General features: G+C 29.6%; 1 protein-coding gene across 1 annotated transcript; it reads right to left on the reverse strand.

Annotated features, from left to right (window-relative positions):
* Window positions 1-9,395: 9,395 nt before the first annotated feature.
* On the reverse strand, window positions 9,396-14,949 carry LOC106375542 (scopoletin 8-hydroxylase). The gene is made up of 4 exons (XM_022711632.2): window positions 12,496-14,949; window positions 11,329-11,570; window positions 10,663-10,987; window positions 9,396-10,554 (listed from the first exon to the last, which is right to left on the reverse strand). Exons 1-4 carry the CDS (start codon window positions 12,763-12,765, stop codon window positions 10,309-10,311), a joined length of 1,083 nt encoding a protein of 360 aa, XP_022567353.1. The 5' UTR covers window positions 12,766-14,949; the 3' UTR covers window positions 9,396-10,308.
* Window positions 14,950-17,711: the final 2,762 nt, after the last annotated feature.

Below are 17,711 nucleotides of genomic sequence, written 5' to 3' on the forward strand. Positions count from 1 at the left end.
GTCTTCAAATTTTCAATACCTTCAAGAGTCACTGATCTCGTGCATAAATCGCGGAAGAAACCACTTATCCCTGCAATTGCTTCATGAACATTTCGTGGTAATAGTTCCTTGAAGGCGAACGGAAGGAGGCGCTGCATCATTACATGGCAATCGTGGCTTTTCAAGCCAGTAAACTTTCCTTCCTTTCTGTCGATACAGTTACGCAAATTTGATGCGTAACCGTCTGGAAATTCCACATCGTTTGAAATCCAATCAAAGAACGCATCTTTTCCCGCTGCATCAAGTCGGTATATGGGAAAAGGAGCCCTACCATTCTCATCAACATGAAGTTCTGAACGAGCACATATATCGACTAAATCCAGTCTTGACTTCAAATTATCCTTTGTTTTACCTTGAACATTAAGGATCGTGTTCATGAGATTGTCAAAAAAGTTCTTCTCAATATGCATGACATCTAAATTATGCCTTAGCAGATGATCCTCCCAGTATGGCAGATCCCAGAAAATACTTTTTTTGTGCCAGTTATGTAGTTCTCCAACAGCATCTACCGGAAAACGCTCATGTCCACCGACTTCTGGCGTCCTTTCTGCACCAAAATCTCTTAGTTGTATCTTCAAATCTTTCCCACAAATTTCCGGAGGTGGACTGTCAAACACCCTCTTGTTCTTCGTAAACAAATTCCTACTCCTACGATATGGATGATCAGGTGGTAGGAATCTCCTGTGACAGTCAAACCAACACGTTTTCCTTCCGTGTTTTAGTTGGAAAGCATCAGTGTTATCTTGACAATATGGACATGATAGCCTTCCATGCGTTGTCCATCCAGACAACATACCATATGCTGGAAAATCACTTATTGTCCACATTAGTACTGCCCGCATTTGAAAGTTTTCTTTACACGAAACATCGTATGTTTCAGCACCTTGAGCCCATAGTTGTTGCAACTCATATATTAGTGGCTGAAGAAACACATCAAGTGATCTCTTAGGATGCTCTGGTCCGGGAACGAGAATCGAGAGAAACAAAAACTCTCGTCGCAAGCACAAGTTTGGGGGGAGGTTGTATGGTGTAAGAATGACGGGCCATAGAGAATACTGTCTTCCACTCTTGCCAAACGGACTGAAACCATCAGTACATAATCCAAGGTAGACATTTCTTCTCTCATACGCAAAGTCGGGATACTTTGATTGGAAATGCTTCCACGCTTTTGCATCTGAAGGATGTCTGATCTCACCATCTGTTGAGTGCTCCGCATGCCATCTCATTGGTTGCGCTGTGCGTTCAGACAGATACAACCTCTGCAACCTTTCCGTCAAAGGTAAATACCACATCCTTTTATATGGCACTGGAACTCTTCCACTCGTATCTTTATAACGAGGCTTTCCACAAAATTTGCATGTAACCCGCTGTTCATCCGCCCTCCAATAAATCATGCAGTTGTCGCTGCATACATCTATTACCTGATACGATAAACCAAGACCAGCTACGAGTTTCTGAACCTCGTAGTATGAACCAGGAGCTACATTATCCTCGGGTAGAATACCTTTTACAAAATCAGCAATCGCATCCACACAGTCTTCAGCCAAATTATAATCTGTTTTAATGCCCATCAATCTTGTAGCAGATGATAAAGCTGAATGACCATCTCTGCAACCTTCGTACAATGGTTGCTTTCCAGCATCCAACATATCATAAAATCTCCTAGCTTCTGCATTGGGTAAATCTTCCCCTCTAAAATGATCATTTACCATCTGCTCAGTACCTACACCATAATCTACATCCGTTCTAATTGGTTCTTCTAATCTAACCGCTGGCTGAGGTTCGCTAGTACTACCATGTTCATAATCAGTTTCCCCATGATGATACCAAATTTTGTAACTTCGTGTAAACCCACTCAAATATAGATGAGTCCAAACATCCCACTCTTTAATAACCTTTCTATTTTTACAATTAGAGCAAGGACATCTTAACATACCTGTTTTTGCTTCCGGTTGTCGGTGAACTAACCCCATGAATTCGGTTATACCTCGTTGGTATTCTTCCGTAAGCAATCTCGTGTTCGGATCCAAATGAGGTCGATCGATCCAAGAACGAAAATAATTTGAAGAAGACATATTTTTTATGAATCAAATTCGTGTGTAAATAGAGTAAGAGAGAGGATGAAGATATGGAGTGAAAGAAGAGGAAGAGGACTGCTTGTATTTATAGTTCAAATCCTGCCGACATACCGAGGAAATTCCGACGGAAAAGGCTAGTTCGTCGGAATTTCCTCGGAATTTTGTAAAATCCCCCAACGGCTCTCCAACGGCTATAATATTTCCTCGGAATTCATCGGTTTTTTCCGACGAACACATTGTTCCTCGGAATTTCCTCGGAATATTCCGACGGAATGAGGTTTCCTCGGAATGCCGTCGGTATATTCCGAGGAAATTCCGAGGAACCCCAATTTTGTGTTTCCTCGGAATTTCCTCGGAAAGTCCTCGGTATATTCCGAGGATTTCATTTTCCGTCGGAATGTCCGTCAGAATACCGCTCTGTTTTCTTGTAGTGCAATTGTTATCTCTTCTTAAGACGAAAAGGTAACTATCTGACTTAGTTTAACAAATAGTTAGTTCTCATTTCTATTTCAATATTTAGAATAGTTCTATGGAAATATCTTATTGTATATAAAAGTTATAAAATAGCAAACTTTTAATAAATCAGAAAAAGCGATCATCTGAGTCTGAGAACTTCTATTCTGATTTGTATTATCCAAGAATTTTTATTTTCTTACTATTACAAACTAGAATGATTAAGTTTCCACCAAAAAACCTTGTTGGATATTTTCCCACTACGGAAAAAATTCATGGAAGCCACAATTTTAACAAATAACAATTATACTGTATTTGAATTGGTCAAATTTATTCTTTTTATTCTCATTCTAAAAAATACTACTTTCACTATATCCGATTTTTCATGTTTCGATCTTATACTCTACAACTAGACGTATATCTCAACATTTAACTATTTAAAATAACCACTTAACAAAGTCCTAACTATAAACAAACTAACGGTAAACAGAATAAAATCTAAAGAAATTTTCAAAAGTCTTGATATAAAACAATAAGTTTTCGACCAAATAATAAATGATAATATCTTCAATCTCATACGATGATAGGTTAGATGATTTGTGTTTTTTTTTTTGTCACATGAATTGGTGGTGATAACTTATAGGTGTGAGTTAACTATCAGCAAACCGCGAGGCTACTAAATCTCTCGATAGGAGAAGTCTGCTTAATCAAAGCTATGGAAATATTGTCAAGTAAAGACTTAAAAAGTGGTGGAATGACACTGTAATGCTATTTCTCCTGCTGTAAATAATGCTCCCATAATTATTAAATTTCCAATGCACTGAAGAGTTTCCCATTAATACGTTGCTCATTGACAAAACTCATTAGAGAAAAAGCTATTCAAGATAATGTTGGTTCTGACTTTTTTGTCCAAAACTGTACAACATCTTTAGAAATGCTTTTACCTTTAGTTACTTTTATTGGAGTGTATAAAGATTTAAATTTAAGTACTAAAGTAATTTTGATGTAAAAGAGAAGTAGGGAACCATAAAAATAGCAGCCAGTATCTTAGTATAATAATTGTTACATAAAGATCATAAGACACCATTCAAAATTGGAATGAACATAATTTCCCCTATTTATTTGTTTGTTAAAATTTGTAGAGTCAATTCGTTGCGGCTGGTCAAGTCAAGAATAATTCACCCAGAGTCATCAACGGTTGACCCCAAGTTGTTCAGGTTGGACATCTTCTCCATCTACTGTAAACCATATTTAGTTTATCATTTATAAGATGCTTAGAACGTCAAAAAAATGTTATCGTGGAAAAGTAAACCAGAACATACATATAAATTGAGTATATATAAAGTTATAAACCCATATACCTTAGAACATGTTTATTCGGAGTTTTTAGTGAGGTTCTTAATGTGTGGACTCCCACAAAACCCTTAAAGATCGGTTACAAAAACTACTAATTAAAAACCAATTTTAGTGAGTTTTTTCCACTGTTCGCGGATCCCACTGACTCGTGGCGATCCGCGATTGGTTTGCTTTTTAATTTTTTTTTAGACCAAAAAAAAACCTAAGAAACCGTTTCTTAAGGAAAAATATGCTCTTAAGAGTTTGTCCCACTCTCGTAAATGCTCTAAAATTTAAGAAGCATTGAAATTTGTAGCTGAGAATACGTGCCATGGGACGCCAAACAAGAGGGAGAAAAAAATGCGAGTGCGACGAATTGATGATGTAAGAATACGATGATCAATCTAGTATAGATTTTTCTTTATTCGGAGAAAGATCCGAGGCAATTGGTATAATCATGATGGCTCGTTGATTAAATTTGATCGTGGACTGACTTTGAAAAGACAAAATTACATTGCACTACTTTCGTCATAAACTGTTTCGTGTATAAATTAAATTCTTCAAAATGGTTGTAGAAGAAATTAATATGATTTGCGGTTAGCTAATATGATACAAATACAGTTGATATTGTCCGTACATAATAAACGTTATGATCATACATAACAGTTATGTAAGATATGCGTGTAAGAAAGCTAATCTTTTGATAGTATACTAGATTGTACACTCGCTACTGTATTAATAATTTAGATTAGTTTTATAATAACTTTTAAACTAATTATTTAATTTATTTATATAATTTTCTTATCTGAAATATGATTTGTTGTTTTTATTATTTATGTCTATTTATAACTATACTCTCTTATTAGCCATTTAGTTATTTGTATTTATAAATGTAACAATTATGTATATAAGCATATTCATAATTTTTGAAAAATATTAATTTGTATTTAAAATATTATATAAATTGCTTGATGCATGTAAACTGTTAATACATTATACTATTTTATCATACATTTTACATAGATTTTATTTGAATAACATAAACGATTGAACTATATGCATAATATCTAATTTTGCTTTGTATTTAGAAAAAAAAACTTTACAATTAATGTGTGATTGTTATACGTATGTGATAGTATAAAATTTATATTTAAAATTTAATCACAATAAATATTTTGATGAAATTTAATTAATATTAAATAGCCTTTGTAAGATAATATAAAAAGTAAAGTAAATATAATGAATTTAGCTAATGTTATGTAACATTTTATTTATTGAATTATTAATATTGAGAATCTAAAGTATTAGATTTATCTACTACTTGATCTAATTAATTATTTGTATTGTAGTTAAGCTTTCATGATCGTATAATGTAATAAAATATTTATAATTTATTTTTTGCTATAATAGATAATATTTGTTTGTTTTGGAGTTTAGGTGAATATTTTTAAGATCATTTGAAAACTATTAAATAATTTTGATAGTTGGTTTTTCTAGTTGCCAAATGCTGACGATAAGATAGCAAAAGTGTTAGATAGCGTATTCATTGTAATCTTGAAATTTGTTTTCTACATGTTCAAAATTTGTATGTTTTTAGTTTGTTGATTATAATACTTAGATAGTATATACATATATATATATATTTTTTTTTTTGTCATCATTTAGATAGTATATTTATATTGATAAATTCATATCAATTGTTTTTTCGTTTATTCTTTTATGTTATCTTTCATGCTAATTTATTGTTAGTCTTCGTTATAAATTTTATTTAAAATCTTAACTAACTTATTTGACATGCTTTCTTAGGCACTTTATTTTCCATTTATCTTATAAACGTTGTTCTTTAAATATTTTCTTCAACATAACTCAACAGAGAGCATCTTAAATTTTATATGTTATATGAGGTGAATCACACTAATGATTATAAGAATTTATCATGTAGTTAACTTTAAGAACAATAATTTTTAAAAATCTTGTAAATCACATCATGTTAGATTTATTTCAGTATAACTTATTTGGTTAGTTTCTATGAAGATTTTGACTCTAACTGACTAAAAAAACATAAGATAATATTGTTGATTAATATTAAAAAAATTAATGGATAATTAAATTGGTTAATTTCTTTTGATTGATTAAAAATAATTTGAAACTCATAAATAAATTATGGTTTGGGGCTCTCAATTTGTTCTCTTACTTAACATATTTAAGAGAGAGCGAGTGTAAATTTTCAATTTTTTTTTTATATTTGAATTATTCTCTAGTATATCCGGTATTTTCTGCTGTGATACATTTTTTGTCTATCGGATTTTGTTTTCGGCTTGTATGATTTACTTTCTATCGTGTATGTTTTTCGTTTTTGTTCACTGTTACTCTTCATTCACTTCAAGCCCTATATTTCTTTTCATGAGGATTATGCGATTATTTGATTAGAATATTATTAAAGAAAATACATTTGATATTGGTTTCTAATTTATTTTTAAGAGTATATTTTATTTTGTGTTCTTGCATGTTAAACATCGTGTATTCTTTATCTTTTATTTTATTTTAGCTTTTTTTTAAAAAAAATTCCAAATATTTTGTATATGTATGAGTCGATTCCATTTTAATGATTTATTTATTAGTTTGTATTATTTGATGCTAAATTATATTTTGTATTGAAATAATCAGTTTTGGAAATTTTAACATTTTACAAATAGTAAACTATAATTATTATTTTTATCTCTTGATTGGTTGTTTATAATCTTATGTGTATACTCTTAATGACTTATAGCCTCAAATTTAGTAAATAAAACGATGATTTAGCTTATTTTGGTGTTTTAAAATAATATGTGAGTATTCTCAATGATTTATATCCTCAAATTATATATAGTATATGTTATTTGTGAATATTTTCAATAGCATATAGCTTAAACTTTGAAAATCATGAGTTACATTTATTTACTTATAATTGTTTAAAAGCCTTGTATTTTAAAAATTAATTCTTATTTTGTATTTTATTTTAACGTCAAATTTCTAAAAATATTAAATATATTAAGCGAATTTATTTATAATGTTTTAATTTTGTTAATTTACTTTGTTTGATATTGGTTTCTAATTTATTTTTAAATGAAAATTGTTTTGAAAATGTTGACCTTTTTGAAAATTAAAATTAAAGCAATGATTTATCATAATAAAATTGGTTGTTTTAAATCATGTGTGGACACGTTCACTACTTATAGCCTCAATTTTTTTATAACATCACCTAAACTTGTATTTAATATAAATTAATGTTAAATTTCCAAATACTTAGTATATATATGAGTCAATTCTATTTTAATTATTTATTTAGTAGTTTTTTATATTGAATTCCATTTTGTATTCTAATAATCAATAATAAACTACAATTATGTTTTTTTGTATTTTGATTGGTTGCTTATAATTCTATGTGTATATTTTCAATGGCTTTTTAGCCTATGTTTTTATATAGTAAATAAAATGATGATTTAATATATTTTTGGTGTTTTAAAAATATTATGTGAATATTTTTAATTATTGATACTTTTAGCTTGTACATAGTATATGTTATTTGTGAATATTTTCATTAGCATATAGCCTAAAATTTGAAAATCATAAGTTAAATTTATTTACTTATAATTTTTTGAAAGTCTTGCATTTTTAAATTAATTATTATTTTGTATTTATATTTTTATGTTAAAATTGAAAAATATTTTTTATATTAATTTAACTTATTTGTAACTTTTTACTTTTGTTAACTTAACTAATTTGATATTGATTTCCATTTTATTCAGAAATAAATATTTTTAGAAGGATTAACATTTTTGAAAATAATAAATGGAAATAACAATTTGTCATAATATGATTGGTCGTTTTAAATCCTACGTGGTCGTTTTAAATCATATGTGTTTTAAATCATATTATTTAATATTTTCATTAGCATATAACCTAAAATTTAAAAATCATGTGTTTTAAATTTTTATAGTTCTAATTGTTCAAATATCTTGCATTTTCAGTTAATTATTGTATTTTAATATATATTAATTTTTGAAAATATATTATGTATTAAGTTAACTTATATGTAATTCTTTGACTTTGTTAAGTTTGTCATAGTTAAATTTATGTATATATTATTTTGAAATAAATGATTTTTTGTAATATTGACACTTTTAAAAATATCAAGCTAAAATGCTGATTTGTCATATTATGATTGGAGGTTTTAAACCCTATGTGGACGCTCTTGATAGCTTATATAGCCTCAACATTTTTAAAAATAGTAAACTAAAATAATGATTTGTCATACTACGATTAGTCGTTTAAATCATAAATTTGGAAAACTTCTATTTTATGTTTAATATACATATAACGTTTAAAACTTCTATTTTATGTTAATACTAGATCTCGATCCGCGCAACCGCGCTGGTTTTTGTTTTCATTTATTTTTATATAAATATTTTGTTTTCAATTCTAAATTGGTATGTATTATAATATATATGTGTCCATCAAATTTTAAAACATAATAAGTTTACTGCATATTTTTTCATTGAATAGATTGTTTCAAACTTTCACATGTATATGTATCTTCTTCTATATATATATTTTCAAATTATTATTTTATTATTAAAATTGTAATAAAGATTAGTAAAATATTGTTTTATTGTCATATTCAAAGATATTGTAACATTTCATAAATTTAGAAAGTTTTTAAAAAATTAAAATTTTCGCTTCATAGATTTATATTATCGAGTAAATAATTAAAAATTTAGTTTTTGTTTAATTTTTAAAATAAATTATATAGTTTAAAATTTGTTTTCATTGGTTTAAAGTAGTAAAGATTAATAATTGTTAGATAATATGATTTTAGTTATTTAATTTTTTTTATAATAATTTTAAAAGTTAACATCGACAAATATTTAAATATTTAGCATATAGAGGTATAGTATTACAACATTAAATTATATCTATTTAATTTATACTATCTATAAATCCAATGGATCATCTATTGTTTAAATTCAATTATTGATAGCCCAATAAAAATTTCTAGTAGACCCAAAATTTAAATGATAAGACTAGATATTAAATGTAACATGATTTTCTAGGAATATGTCCAATAGATCCATTTTCTAAAAAGTCACACATGAATCAAAGTTGTGACTTCTGTTTTAATATATAAGATACATAAATTTAGAAAGCTGACAATAAAAAAAACTGACAAAAAAAACATAAATTTGGAAATCATGAAATTTTTAAAACTAATAATTATCTTTTATTAGCCTACTTAATTATATAATATATATTTTTTAAACTATTTATGTAAGGATATTTTTTGACTTTTTAAATTTTGATTTTTAAATCTAATAGTTATATATCGACATTAAATATTAAAACTTTTATTTTATGTTAATATACATAAATTTGAAAAGCTGACAAAAAAATACATAAATTTAGAAATCGTGTCTTTTTAAAACTAATAATTATCTTTTATTAGCCTACTTAATTATATAATATATTTTTTTTAAACTATTTTTTTGGCAACATTACGTTCTCAATGGCTTATAGCCTCAACTTTTATATAGTATAGATTTAGCTTATCTAAACACGTCATTTATCATAGATTTATTTGAATTTGAGTTAACGAGTTTTAATTGAGCTTAAGGGAAAAAATCATATACTCTCTTAAAAACAAATGATATTTTATAGAAGGAAGCAATGGCACGAGCTTTGAAAATCTGAAAACGTCCAACGTCACAATGTTTGAAGTACATTAATTAAACACACACGTTTCACGATCACGTCACAACTAGAAATGTTAAGAATTCTCACGCTTGCCTTTTCAAAAAAAAAAAAAAAAGAATTCTCACGCTTATGTCATATGGACTTTCTTCAAAATTGTCGCATTTTAAAACGGTATTCGTTTCCTTCTTTTATACTCAACAAAACAATTGTGTGCGACCTAGACCCGAGGATACGTCTAAACTCAAAATCTCGTATGCCATGAAAACGAAATGATAAATTGAAACAAAAATTTCAAATTAAAATTTTCTCAAAAAAAAAAAAATTTCAAATTAATAGGAAAGAGAAAAAAAAAGAGTCTCGTTATCTAAATTGGAAATCCTTACAGAAACTGGCGAAAAGAAAATCATTACAGTGAAAATCATTAGTCCCGTCAGACTAGCATTTTGAAATATGTAATGTATTGGTTTAGAAAACTCAATCAGTATCCTAACATGCGTGTAAATTTCATAAAGTTGCATCACGTACGTGTTATTGAGTGCACACGAAGAAGGCATTTTCCTTTATTGGGATCGAACAAACATAAAAAAAAAAAGAAAAAAAAATTGTGGTTAATCCTTATAAAAAAAGAATTGTGGTTAATTTGGCACAGACACTGATAGAAGTGGTAATAGTATCAATCGGCACGAGCAAAGTCGAGAGACTTCTTGCCATCGTGTGGTTGGCTGAAGAAGTTGTTCATGTAGTCTTGAAATAACACCTCTTTGTAACGAGCCACCCCGTCACGTTCCACCACTTCGGGCAATGGACCAATCTTCTCCGAGAGATTAGGTGCCGTGAAAATAGGCACAGAGACTCTCGATCCGATGTTTGTGGTTCGAACCCTATGCTCCGCACTTTTATACTTCCCATTGCTTAGAATCTGTTGATAAAATTTTATATAGTGCCTTACTAGAGTATTCTAAGTAGAGACGAATCTAACATTCTATATAAATAAATATAAGTTAAGGTGTTCTTAAGTATGGGAAACCTGCAAAGTATCGCCAACATTGATGACTAAGGCTCCATTGAGAGGAGGGATCTCAAGCCAGTCACCGTTATCTACTTTAACGTAGAGACCACCAATGCCATCTTGTAATAAAACAGTTAACATTCCCATGTCGGAGTGACGACCGACGCCTATAGTGAGCTCGGGGCTGGGACATGTTGGGTAGTAGTTCATGTTGACCATCTTGGTCCCCATCAAACTGTTCATTCTCTCTTCTTCAAGGATCACTCCTACATCCTCCACCAAAACTTCAACTATTCTTTTCACCATTGCCATTGATGATTTTAGGAAATCAAGTGCCACCTCTCTGTCACACATAACACATATACGCATTAGTAATGATAGAATATAGTTAACTTGCTATTTTAGTTCAAACTAGCATGCTCTACTTGTATAACACAAAATTGATGTATTTATAACAGTTGGAACATGAAAATGTGACCGAGTTTGCTCGGCAACAAAGGTTTCTTTATCCATTCTTAGATTAAATAGAAATCACTCTATTGTATTAGAAAATGAGTATAGGTTTTTATTTATACCTGCATTGTAGAGGCCAGTGTTGAAGAGCTTGCTTGTGATCATATTTTAATAGATTAAATAGAAATCACTCTATTTTATTAGAAAATGAGTATAGGTTTTTATTTATACCTGCATTGTAGAGGCCAGTGTTGAAGAGCCTCGTCGTCATTGGTGTAAAGCATGCTCACATAATCTTTCCACTCAATGGCCTTCTCCTTCTCTGGTACGAAGCTTGTCCCGTACTTAACTAGCTTGCTTGGACTCACTTCTTTTAGGTAAACCGCTTTGTTCTCAGGAGGTTGTTCGAAAAACTCATGAGCTGACATTTTCAGCAATTCAAGCAGCTCTACCGAAACACCATGGTTCACCACCTGCCATTTGCATTTAATCTTTAAATTATAATCTTCTCTTACTAAAGATGCAATTAGTAACCGGGTCAAATTTACATATTCACGCAATAGAGTTATTCTAACCTCTAGATTCACCGGCCAATAAGATTTCATTACTTGAAATTTTATATCTTTTAAAAAAGAAAACAAAATATTATCAAGTTATATTATGTTTTTAAAATAAAAAAGTAAAAAAAAAATAGCAGCTACAGAAAAAAGAATTAAAAAAATATTTTTAACATCGTCAGCAAAATATTAAACCCTAAACCCTAAACCCTAAACCCTAAACCCTAAATCCTAATCCCTAAACCCTAAATCCTAAACCCTAAACCCTTGGGTAAACCTAAACCCTTGGGTAAACCCTAAACCCTTGGATAAACTCTAAACCCTTGGGTAAACCCTAAATCCTTGGATAAATCCTAAACTCTAAACAAAAACACTAAACCCTAAAACTCTAAACCCTAGATCCTAAACCCTAAACCCTTGAGTGTTTTCGTGTTTAGTGATTTTGATTTAGAGTTTAAGATTTATCTTAGAGTTTAAGATTTATCCTAGAGTTTAGGGTTTACCCAAGGGTTTATGATTTATGGTTTAAGGGTTAGGATTTAGGGTTTAATGTTTTGCTGACGACGTTAAAAATATTTTTTTTGTAATTATTACTATTTTTTATTTATTTCTTTTTACCTTTTAATTTTAAAAAGATAATATAATTTGACAATATTTTGTTTTCTTTTTTAAAAGATATCGAATATGAAATAACACAATCATATTGGTTGGTGAACTTAGGGGGTGAACCCAAGAATAAGTCCACGCAATATATGACTCATTTCTTTAGTTTTGGTTAATTATATCGCAAAAGAAAATGGCTTACACCAACCTAAAATGATGTGTGTCTGCCATTACTCACCTGGAAGAAGCCAAGCGTCTCAGCAGCTTCAACAATTTGTTTGGCCACCTCCGTGTGGCATGGACCGTCTAGCTGGGAAATATCTATTGGCTGGACCGCTTCACACGTTTGGCCGTTTGGGGTCGCGATTCGCTCAGAGAGCGGTTGGACAAAAGGCTGTGGAACACAAGATATGCCAGAGTCTATCAGACCCTTCACGCCATTACCTTCTTTGACCACGAAGTTGAACAGTGTGTCTCGGTCCTCGTAATTGGCAGACATTGTCTCCATGTTCTTCTTTCGAAAATGAATGTTGAGAGGTCCTAACAAGGAGACGGTGTATATATACCGACTAAATGTATGGAGAGCATTACTTCTTCTTTTTTGGTCTGATCGAGAAATCAGTACTTGAGATCATGTTTTAGATGTAGTTCATATTAGTTACAGTGTGGGATCACGCTATAATCACTTGGTACTCCCCCAGAACTGATAGTTGATTTGACTAATCATAGGCGTGTATAGTGCCACAACTTTTTAGCAATGCTTAGAAAATCGTGCTTCATACTAACTACTAGTATACTACCATGAGCCACGCCTCTCTCTTCAGCTTAACATCTTCATAATCAAGTAGCTAATCTATTATGGGCCTAAAACCAAAAGCCCATTAGTGTCGAATAATTTCACTTAAATTAGAAGCCCAGCAAGGCCGAGGCATATGTTCTTAAATTCTCGAAATAACTTTTGAATATCAAAAGTCTGAAACTCGGAGTTACTTTTTCTTTCTTTCTTTCTTTTCTAATGGAGCTCTTTAATATATCGGTTGACTTTAATCATCATTATTTTTCTCGCTGTTAACAATCAGTAAAATATATTCCATATGTTTTATATTAAATGTCATTCTGAGTTTGTGCACATAGATTAAAAAAATAATTAATTTTGTAATTTTTCTATATAAAAACATAATTAATTATACACCAAATCATATTTTAACCAATATAAAAATAAATTGATGAACAAAATTTTGCTTTGAAAATAGAAAACAACACTTATTTTGTAACGAAAAATTTTATGTACAATGACACTTAATATGAAACGAAGAGAATAACTGATTATCTCAGTTGAACAAAAAAATGGTATATTGTATTAATGAATTATGCATTTGTAATGAATAATATGTTTCTATCTACCTAAGAAAATGATAAAGCTAGATAGTTATGTTGAACTAAATTGTGCAGTATCACCTTTAATTGTTTCAAGGTGTTCTTAGGCTCCGAATGGGAAAGGCGGATCAAGCGTTGCGGATCTAGCGGATCAAGTGGATCGAGCAGAACAAGAGTGGTTCAAGCCGGATCTAGCGGTTCAAGTGCGGATCTAGCGGTTCTAAACTTATGTATGAATGGTGGAAGTGAATAAAAAGTGGTTCAAAGTACTGTTTAAATTTAAATTAATTTACATAAATTTTATAATACTACTTATTTTCATTATTAAAAGGACTTATTTAAAAAAATACTTTATAAATGAAAAAATCAAAATATAGGATCTCATAAACTTAATTATTTAATAGAATTATGATATACTATGGGAAATAAAATTTATATAGTCTTTTTTTTTACAACAAGCTTATACAGTGTTTTCATTCATTAATAAAACTGTTAGATGGAATTAGAAACATAATTTATATTATGTTTTGTACATCTAATAGAACAAAATTACATTGAATTAAAAGTAAAACATAATTCTATTATATTTTTAACTTATAATTTGAATATAAATTCTTATTTAAAGCTGACCAAAGTACTGTATAAAATTTAAATAATGTATATAAATTAAAAAAGGTTTTAAGTACAAATATAATTTTTTGATATATATTACTTATATATATATATATATATATATTAAGCAACTAGAAGATCAATTTTTAAATATTTAAATAAATTCAAAACTAATGTAAATTCAAATTAAACATATAAAAAATTCAAATACAATAATCAAAAAAATCAATACATATGGTTTTTATTTGCCCATAATGTATTTGCAATTTGTTCTCTTATATTCGCCATTGCATCGCCTTCAGGTGTAACAATTGTATAAATATTATTATTATAAGTTTATATTGTATTAAGTAAACTCAAAGTATTATGTTGCTAAAATTAGTTTAACCTAATTACAAAATAACTATATAATATTAATTAACTAAATTCATTTTAATTACCATAAATTATAAACATATACATGAATGTACCTTAATAAATAGTGGAAATGAGAATGCTGAAAAACACGTTTTAGAACACGTTTTACAAATAACAAAGAAAGAAAATTTTAAAGAGAGAAAGATGAAGTTTTTTTGTAAAGAGATTGTATCATATGCATGCTATTTATAGTCAAACAAAATTGATATTTCTAAAATTAAAATTGTTTTATCCTTATTGAATTGTGTGCCCACCCACTTGTTCCACTCCTATCTTCAAGTAAAAGCATTTTTTTTTTTTTTTGCAATGCAATTCAACGTATTTCTGAACACAAGTGGAGCACCCACTTTTTATTATTTATTGTCAATAGTTTTGTAAATGTGAATGCACAAGTGGATCATCCACTAAGGGTGGAGGAACGGTCTTTTATCCTCTCCCCGTCCAAACTCTAAAAGTGTAAAAGAAATTAGTAGGAAAAAGGAGATGGGAGAGGGATGTCTTGTCAAGAATGAGAAAATTGTGAAAGAGACAATGGAAGTGAAACCTCGCATTTGGGTAACAAAGATCGCTATTGTTACACAGTTGCATGCAATAAGAAGCCTAAAGACGTCTTTATTTTGATTAGCTTCCCACTTTCTGATTTGAACTTTGTTAATAGATGTCATGATTGGATATTTAAGTGACTTTAAAATCATATAAACAGATATTAGGCCAGTTTTTTCCAGTTCAGTGGGAAAGGTCAACCCATCAAGTCTAGTAACTGATAATTTTCTACAAAGATTCTGTCGGACCCTGTCTTGTGGCCATCGTTGCATGATCTTATTTTCCAAAATCCCACGAACTATGCTCAGTTTGTTTTTATTTTTTCGAACATTTTCAATTGCTGCATGATTAGAAAACACGTGGCTCTGTTGATCTCATTGTAGATTCTTTATTGGATGCAACACCACTTTAATAAGCTGCATAATCCTATGTTATATGCTTCCCATAATCAAACTCCTCATCCATAATAGAATAATCAAGCAACAAAATGACCAACCTTCTTACCAAAAGAGCTGCACTTTCTCTTGTAGTTTATTTAGCTGCAATAAAAAAGTGTATTAAATAGAAAGTTTGGTCCTTAAAAATGCACCAAAAGAACATAAATTGTTGACCTATCTAATTTATATTTAAAGCCAAATAGGAATAAAATTATCCTGATTTGCTATCTTTTTCCAAGATATATATTGGAATGTCAAAATTGCATTAAAACATAAATAATATAGCTGAGGCCAGGATTTGAAATTAGACATATATATTAGCTCTTTCTGCCATTGAAAGGGTAAGTTGTTGATTGTAGCTTTCGTTTTCAGCATGCATAGAGAGCGACCTTCACTGCTGTAACGGTAATACAGGCTTTACGAAATTTGGAAAATCCAACACCGAATCTTTCTAACATTTTTAGTGAAGTGGACAAATAAAGCATTTTCTATTTATTATTTTCAACGCATCGCAACATGTGAAAGCGCAGTTCCTCCAAAATACATTATACTATATGCAAATTATAATTTAAACCAGCGTGAATACCTGAATAATTATGCTTCTTATCACTTGTTTTAAAAAAAATCAACTCATATTGCCTTTTTCTGTTCAAGTTGACCAGTAATATATAGAAGACAACAAAAGTTGGAGATAGTGGAAGTTCACCGAAATTATTGAAAACATGGGTAAACACTGATTATCTTTCTTCTTGATGTATGAAAGAAAACTGACAATGGGAGGATAACAGTTAATGATTACTTGATGCGATCTTTCTATCATGGTTTTGACTTCAGCATCTGCGATAGTTTGAGTCATGCGACCTAAGTCAGTAAACAGAGTCAACTCACTTCAGTAATATCAATATATTTTTTCTATGATACATAAAAATTGTATCATAAAAAAAAATTGTTAAGACTTTTTGTTTGAATCCGTTTTGAGAAGTGATGATTCGTATGAACTGTTATTAACGTGTAAAATAAGAATAAGGGAGCACAAATTGAGGTAAATATCTTTTGTTTAATTTTTCTTTTTCACAATAATTGATTGTGTGGTTGAATAATCACAAATTCTATAAGACATTTATGTAGAATTTAAAATATGATATTAATATCAATAAAAAGATGATAATATATTATATATCTCTGTAATATCATGTTTTGGACTTATGGTTTTCTGTCTTAGGCCTTAACAGAACATGTTAATTTTATATCACTCTAAACATAATATTAATAAGTAAGATGTAAATTTTTTTTTTTTTTTTGTAACTGAAGTAAGATGTAAATTGAACAAATTAAAATATACATATAAACATATATCAGTTTTGTGGTTAGGTAACTATCACTAGAATTGAGAAGTGTGTTGAGAAGAAAAATGGAAAAATAAAAAGAATAGATGAGAAGGGCTTCAGCCTTCAACTTCACATATATTCGTCAAAGCAGAAAATAAAGGGGACAAGCTCAGAGAATATATTTTACAGATTTTTTGAAGCCTTATTATATATGTTTGTTTCAAGAATTATATGTCTTAAAAAGGTGATTGGAACTTGGTTCCGTATATCATGTCTCTCCTCTCCACTCTCTCTCTATGTTTACACTATATTTATACACCCTATCAATCAACTTTAATTTGTAGACAGGATTCCCTAGCCCCCCCACCTATCGTTGCAAGAATTTGGTGTACAACTTATCATGTTTCTGTGTTTTGTTATTACGACCAATTAATCGGCATTATTCTTTTATATCCATTCATATATAAGCATGGAAAAGAAAGAAAAGAAGGCCACACGCTATATTAAGTTAAGTCATTCGTCTTATGATCCCTTAAAATTACATCATATATTCCTTAATAAACATTGGTTCCATATGAATCCACTAGTTAATTAATCTTTTATCGACTCACCAATTTATTCGAATCGTAAAAGGGTGTTGCTTGCCATAATAATCTCAGCAATCTTTTAACTCCTCCTTTAAAGAATCCATCTCTTTCTTTTTTGGGTTTTGAATAAAGCTTTAATTTATTGATTTTTTT

This window comes from Brassica napus, chromosome C1 (assembly GCF_020379485.1).
Source record: "Brassica napus cultivar Da-Ae chromosome C1, Da-Ae, whole genome shotgun sequence".
Taxonomy (NCBI): domain Eukaryota; kingdom Viridiplantae; phylum Streptophyta; class Magnoliopsida; order Brassicales; family Brassicaceae; genus Brassica; species Brassica napus.

Coding starts and splice junctions, on each gene's coding strand:
- LOC106375542 (XM_022711632.2), bottom strand. CDS start 12,765: ATGGAGACAATGTCTGCCAATTACGAGGACCGAGACACACTGTTCAAC. Junction 10,988..11,328: donor CACTGGCCTCTACAATGCAG/GTATAAATAAAA, acceptor TATGTGTGACAG/AGAGGTGGCACTTGATTTCC. Junction 10,555..10,662: donor ATGTTGGCGATACTTTGCAG/GTTTCCCATACT, acceptor TTTTATCAACAG/ATTCTAAGCAATGGGAAGTA.